The sequence below is a fragment of the Littorina saxatilis genome, linkage group LG9, assembly GCF_037325665.1.
Source record: "Littorina saxatilis isolate snail1 linkage group LG9, US_GU_Lsax_2.0, whole genome shotgun sequence".
Lineage (NCBI taxonomy): Eukaryota > Metazoa > Mollusca > Gastropoda > Littorinimorpha > Littorinidae > Littorina > Littorina saxatilis.
The window spans coordinates 4982303-4989802 of NC_090253.1; the positions used below are offsets into that span (position 1 = coordinate 4982303).

Here is a 7500-nt window from a genome sequence, read left to right on the forward strand (position 1 = left end):
ATAACTGTTTTTAGTTGAAAGCGAACTTTTTCATCTCCATGCACCTCTGTGTACCCACGCGTAGAATCTCTAGTAAATTTCAACAATTATAATTTTATTGAAAATCAAGTAAGCTCCAGAAGCTCCAGAAGGTTAGTGTAGTCTTCACCTTGGACTTCATATTAGCATTGTCCACCTTCTTGGGCAAGAACAGGTCTCAAGAAAAAAAAAAACACCAAACAAAATAGCTTTCTTCTGCTTTTCCCCCTTCCATTTCCTACGCGAAAAATGCCCACACGAACACAGTCAGCGTGAGCAGAAAGACCGCGTTGGCGCGACGTTGAGCAGACGACGAACCCAGGGCTCCTGTATGTTGTCAGTTTCGATTTTGTTCATTTTTCAAGCAATGTCCACCTTCTTGAGCAAGAACAAGTATCAAGAAAAAACAGAAGAAAGCTCGTTCATTCGAGAGTTCCCCCTCCCGATTCCTATGCGAAAAATGCCCACACAAACACGGTCATCGAGAGCAGGATGACCGCGTTGACGTTGAGCAGCCGACGAACCCAGGGCGCCTCGTGGATGCTGGTCTGCTTCTCCTCGATGGCTCGCATCTCCGCGTCCGTCAGCTGGTGTTCCTCGCCCGTCATCTTCTCGATGCCACAGATCCACTGGCACCCTTTCTTGTACCACGGCAGGCTGTCGTAATCTGAAAAGCACAAGGAGATCATCATCATCATCGTTGACATCATCATCATCGTCGTCGTCATCATCATCGTCATCATCATCATCATCATCATCATCATCATCATCATCATCATCATCATCATCATCATCATCATCCATCATCCATCATCAATCATAATCAATCATCATCATCATCATCAATCATCCATCATTATCATCATCATGAGCATCATCATCATCAGCATCCGTTATGCTGGTGCGTCTCGCCCGTCATCTTCTCGATGCCACAGATCCACTGGAACCCCTTCCTGTACCACAGCAGGCTGTCGTAAGGCGCTAGGGGGTAATATAGTTAGTATTGTGGTGTTAAAATCTATCAGAAACAATGTGGTGGCCAACCTTACCCGCAAAATTAACCAAAAGGGTCCTTATACATGACTGACTATAAGAGGATGGTTTTGATTTTGAATTATGACCGAACTGACCCGGTGCGAAGAATTCAAAGAGCTACGGTATTCCTATTGCCATTTCAAGTTGCACTCTCAGCCAATAGTAATGGTTCCGTTCGTCAACAATCTAAACAGTACCGATGAGTTGTATTGGCTAAATGATAATGGCTTCCTTTTTGCAAACTGACAATTTTTGTGTGTGTGTATGTTTGTGTGTGTGTGTGTGTGTGTGTGTGTGTGTGTGTGTGTGTGTGTGTGTGTGTGTGTGTGTGTATGTGAATTTAGTGCCATTCTGTCGTGTGTGCTGCAGAGTACAAGTTGGAGTATATTATTTTGTCCTTGACCGACCTAATCTATTCTCACGATCTGAATAGCAGACGGCCGTATTTGAATCATTCTTCAATCTAAATCAGACACCACCACCACCATGAACCAAAACTATCAACATCAGAATTTTTAGGAGTGTCAAAATGTGCCGGATTTGGTGCCAGCAAATCTGAATTAAACAAATACTTTAGCAACTCAAATACTATATCGAACCTTGTCAACCTTGTCATATTATGCTAGACTTACCATCCGTTGCCATAGCACCAACCACGGCAGGTTTGGAATCAGAATTCGCAGTTTCCGGTTCCGGATCATTCTCTGCCTCCACTTCTGACAGGTCAACTCTCCTTAGAGTGCTGAACCGATTCCAAAAAAGCAGGCGTTGCAGCTATAAACAGAAAACGCAAATGATTGCAAATAAGTGAGGCCACAGTGGTATTTTAAGTTGATATATAAACAAATTTAAGGGGGAACACTAAGCGCTAAGAACAAAAGATAAAAGTACTTGAAGAATATTTGGATGAAAACATTTAGTCGTAACAAAAGCACAAAGAAGGTTTGGGGAGGGGGGGTAGTTTATGGAATGTTCTAGTCAATACCCCTTGATGCGTCACATGCTAAGAGAATGTTCTAGTCAATACTGTTTGTTTCTGAAGAAGCTAAAATAATGTTCCTTAAATAATACTCCTTGTAGTCTCACATGCTAACACAATGTTCTTGACAAAACTCTAACTTGCCTCACAATCGAACGCTACGGTCGAAGTTATACTTTCATCTGCTTATGTCTTGTCCTCTGAGTATGTTAACAATGTTCTTTTTCCGTCTGTGTTTGTTTTCGTTTAATTCCCTCCCCCCCCCCTACCTACAATAAGATAATGCTCTCCCTCCTTTTACACGCATAAACACACATGAATGTCGTCGATGGGCTCGGTGAGGAGAGAGACGACGACAGTGACGATGACGGCGATGCCGAAGAGGAGGATGCCGAAGTGCAGGTAGTGGACCTTGCTGATGATGTCCGGTCGTCCGTCCTGGTCCTCCTCCCCGCACGGCACGATGGTGTAGGCGTACTCCCAGGCAAAGCGCACCAGGCCCACCACCAGACCCACCATCAGGCCCCAGAACGCTCCCTGTAATCAACATGACAATGGCCAACTTTGAGCAACGAAAGGACGGGCGCCGTGGTGTAGCGGATAAGACATCGGCCTCCTAATCCAAAGGTCGTGAGTTCAAATCCCGGCCGCATGGTGGGTTAAGGGTGGAGGTTTGTCCGATCTACCAGGTCAACTTAAGTGCAGACCTGCTTGTGCCTTATTTCCCCTTCGTGTGTACACACAAGCACAAGACCACATGCGCACGGAAAAGATTATGTTATCCATGTCAGGGTTCGGTGGGTTTTAGAATCACGAAAATACCCAGCATGCTCCCCCAAAACCGGCGTATGCTGTCTGAATGGCGGAGTAAAAACGGTCGATCATACACATAAAAGTCCACTCGTGCAAAAACCTGAGTGAACGTGGGAGTCTCAGCCCATGAACGCAGAAGAAGAAGAAGAGAAACGAAAGAGTATTCTGTTGATTTTAATTATTGGAGTTTAGATTGAAGATCAGGGCTGCATAACTGTTCCGCACGAGTTTACATTCAGCTGAATTTGACGTTGTCTTCTTCTCCCTCGGCTTCCTTTCTCGTTGCTGTTTGTTTTGTTACTTCACTTTGATGCAATGAAGGACTGGCGCAGTGGCGTGGTGGTAAGACGTCGGCCTCCTAATCGGGAGGTCGTGAGTTCGAATCCCGTGAGAGTGGAGATTTTTCCGATCTCCCAGGTCAACTTATGTGCAGACCTGCTAGTGACTTAACCCCCTTCGTGTGTGCACGCAAGCACAAGACCAAGTGCGCACGGAAAAGATCCTGTAATCCATGCCAGAGTTCGGTGGGTTATAGAAACACGAAAATATACCCAGCAATAAAGCTGCATGCCTCCCCCGAAATCTGCGTATGCTTGCCTGAATGGCGGGGTAAAAACGGCCATACACGTACAATTCCACTCGTGCTAAAAACATGAGTGAACGTGGGAGTCTTAGCCCATGAACGAAGAAGAAGAAGATGTAATGATGCACTAGAACTCACCGGTTCGTTGGCCCTTTTCCAGAAGACAGCCAGCACGAACGCAGCACAGACGGGTGGAGCCAGGAAGCTGGTGATGGCCTGGATGTAGTGGAACAGCTCGGAGATGTTCTGCACGATGGGGATCCACGCGATACTGACACCTACCAGCGCAAGCACACACAACCTGAAAGAAAAACAGATTAATGTTGCACAGTGGAATCCCCCTTTTAAGACCCCCCCCCCCCCAATTTAAGACTTCCTACCTTTTAAGACCCTGTTTTCTTAGACTTTTTATTCACAACCTGTGTAAATGTACCCCCAATTTAAGACTCCCTCCTTTTTAAGACCTGATTTTGTCAAATTTGTTGAGGTCTTAGTTAAAAGGGGGGTTCCACTGTATTGCAGTAGGATTTGTCTAATTAAGGTCCACAAAGCGTAACTACTTTGGAAGCCAAAATCGTGTCCTCATCAGTCAACCCATACCCTGGCCACCAAGGTATGTCATTGCTACAATCATCGTTGAAGGGCCTCACCTTTTCACAATGGTCAGGCCATCCACAGATGTATTCCGTTGATGCGTCTTCGATTGTTCAAAGTAAAAAGCAAAATGAGGAGAAGCGGCTAAGAATCGAAGTCTTGGTATCATGTACCCTCCTTCAACAAAGAAGGCATCTGTGAGGTCCAGCCTAAAACTCACTCCGGGAACTTTCATCGATCCACAGTACTTCCCTTCTTTTAATAATCCTGTCAAGAAAGATTAATCTCGAAACTATCATCTGTTCTCATTGTCAGGCGTTGTTGTGGATGTTCACAGGGAAGATGGCCAAGAAGGAGTTCTACATCTATAAGATTAAACAGCCTCTGTCTGCCCGTCTGTCTGTCACACCTTTGATCACTTACAACTCCTGTGTTTATGGGCCGATTTGCTTTCAATGTGGCATGACATATGCCACTGTTATGGTATATCTGTGGGGAAAATGTCAAGCCAATTTCTACACGAATACAAGAGTCACATGCCATGAAGCGCTCAAGCGTAACTCAGACTATTATGCGATTCCTCTTGAATTTGGCACCAAGATTCAACATTAATATATCTAATTTCACCAAAAATTTGGGGCGAATCGGTCGGTTAAGAAATTCTCAATATTCTTCAACTCCACATAGCTCACCTCCCGACGATCATCAGCTCGACTTGAGAAGCGTTCTTGTGGATGCGCCTCCAGATGTCCATGGTGAAGATGGTGGAGGAGGAGTTGAAGATGGAGGTGAGGGAGGAGATGAGGGCGGACATCATGACGGCCAGCATCAGACCTCGCAGCCCTGCAGGCATCAGCTCCAGCACCAGGGTCGGGTAGGCGATGTTTGTGCACCCGGACCGGCTGCCGCAGTACTTCTCGCACTCGTCGGGGTCCCCGCATGCAATGATGTCTGTGGTGCAAGAGCACGGGTCACAATGTGCAAAAGTGCACAGTCATTGCAACGATGGCGAGTTTCGTGATATATCCTTCTCAGTTAAGGCACCCTCTCTCTTTCTCTCTCTCTTTCTGTCTGTCTCTATCTGTGCCTGTCTGTCTCACTGTCTCAGTCTCTCTCTAAATTGATGATATGTTCTTACTTTCATTTTATTATAATCATGTAGCAGTAGTTTTCTTTACTTGCTTATTCTTTAGCAATTTTAGATTAGTCCCTCTTTAGGGCGAGGGCCAGATGTAAAAAAGCAGATCACTGCTTACTCTATTACCCTCATTAAATAAAGAATTGTTCTTGTTCTTGTTCTCTCTCTCTCTCTCTCTCTCTCTCTCTCTCTCTCTCTCTCTCTCTCTCTCTCTCTCTCTCTCTCTCTCAAGATAGAATTGTCAACACAACCGTTCATAATTATAGGACAGAGTTGATAAACAACTTCGGAGCTTCAACTGCTTTGGACCCACAGACACCTGACTTTAGAATAATCGTGATATCCTAATTTCCACAGCTATTGCGCTCAATTTTCTGAGTGAAATAATGTTGTAACATGTCCAGAGCATTAAGACATATTAACAAGATGCCTTGATCCAAAAGGCGGCTACAGCAAAAACATCCAGCGGTGAAAGCAGCCCGAATTTGCATGAGGGTAGCCTCACAGTACGATATGACAAATATCATTACATTTCTAAGACCTGTGACTGACAAATCGAGGTTTTACCTGGGAAGAGAATGCGGGCGATCATTCCCGGGAATACGATGAGCCACAGCGGCAGGAACTTGAGGTAGCCAGTGAGCACAGTGCCAGCCTTGGCGTGGGCAAGGTTCTTTGCCGCCAGGACACGCTGAACCATCACCTGCACGTGAAACACAGCAAGGACATTTATAGGTCATGTCACACAAACGCTGCGGGGAAAAGAAGACGCCTCAATCCAAAGATAAGAATTCTTTCTTTCTTTATTTGGTGTTTAACGTCGTTTTCAACCACGAAGGTTATATCGCGACGGAAAGATAAGAATGTTTACGTATCAAATCAAAACAATAAAGAACAAAAAAGGTTTACATTTTGGGAACGTTTAATTCTGGACAAGACATATCACACACACACACACACACACACACACACACACACACACACATACACACACACACATACACACACACACACACACACACACACACACACACACACACACACACACACACACACACACACACACATACACACACACACACACACACACACACACACACACACATACACACACACACACACACACACACACACACACACACACACACACACACACATACACACACACACACACACACACACACACACACACACACACACACACACACACACACACACACACACACACACACACACACACACACACACACGCACACACACACTCTAGAAACACATATACTCTCACACACACACACACACACACACACACACACACACACACACACACACACACACACACACACACACACACACATATGGAGAGAGAGAGAGAGAGAGAGAGAGAGAGAGAGAGAGAGAGAGAGAGAGAGAGAGAGAGAGAGAGAGAGAGAATGACAATGACAATGACAATTCTTTATTTAACGAGGGTAGTAGATTAAGCAGTGGTCTGCTTTTTTACATCCAGCCCTCGCCCTAAAAAGAGAGAGAGAGAGAGAGAGAGAGAGAGAGAGAGAGAGAGAGAGAGAGAGAGAGAGAGAGAGAGAGAGAGAGAGAGAGAGAGAGAGAGAGAGAGATTCTCACCTGGTCACAACACACGTACCAAACGGCGGAAACGGCAAGACCAAAAATAACACCGGGCCAAGGGAGGTTAGGGTCGTCAGCGGCACGCATAAGATGCCAAGAGTTGTCTGGTGGCACGCCGCACTTGGTGTAAGCGTAACTCTTGTTGTCCCAGTTCTGAATGGTGGTGTTGGGGTACGCTTTGAGAAACTTCTGCTGCAGCTGTTCGTAGCCTCCGATTTCGATGAAACCTTTTCAAAAATAAGCATTGTTAAGATATTGTTCACTACTACAGCATCTGTTGATAGGGAAAGAAGACATGGGATTTGGCACAGAAGGAACCGTACGTAACTTACTCGAGATCAGAATCAATTCGGCGATTTTTGTGTGTGGTAAATTATTATCTGATTTAAAATGCCCTCGTTAGGCCTAAATAGTCAACTTATCAAAACGCATTGACAATATAACCGATTGTCCATTATGGGGAAGCGGTCAATGCATTCAATACCAGCAGACATGGAAGGCGGGTGATGTTCCCGGTTTTATGACAGTTCAGCAGTGAAACACCACTTATCATTAATAAATGCAAACAGTAAGATCTGAAGTAATGGTAGGGACATGCGCTATAGAAATTTGATTTATTAGTATTAGTGTTAGGCCCGGCATATTTCTTTTAAATCAGAAAGTCCACCCCCCTCTTTTTTTGTGTGTACGTCAAAATTTGAAAATTACACATACACA

General features: G+C 45.0%; 1 protein-coding gene across 2 annotated transcripts in view; it reads right to left on the reverse strand.

The window, feature by feature from the left end:
• Positions 1-7500, reverse strand: part of LOC138975130 (sodium/glucose cotransporter 4-like) — a 14341-nt gene that overhangs the window by 139 nt on the left and 6702 nt on the right. For both annotated transcript variants that reach the window (XM_070347792.1, XM_070347793.1), the window contains exons 8-14: positions 6781-7010; positions 5728-5863; positions 4715-4973; positions 3567-3729; positions 2348-2569; positions 1686-1827; positions 1-685 (exon numbers count right to left, since the gene is read on the reverse strand). The exon at positions 1-685 is cut by the window's left edge and continues 139 nt beyond it. In XM_070347792.1, the coding sequence (XP_070203893.1) occupies positions 468-685; positions 1686-1827; positions 2348-2569; positions 3567-3729; positions 4715-4973; positions 5728-5863; positions 6781-7010 (1370 nt within the window). In that variant the 3' untranslated portion in view covers positions 1-467. The remainder of the gene's footprint in view (positions 686-1685; positions 1828-2347; positions 2570-3566; positions 3730-4714; positions 4974-5727; positions 5864-6780; positions 7011-7500) is intronic.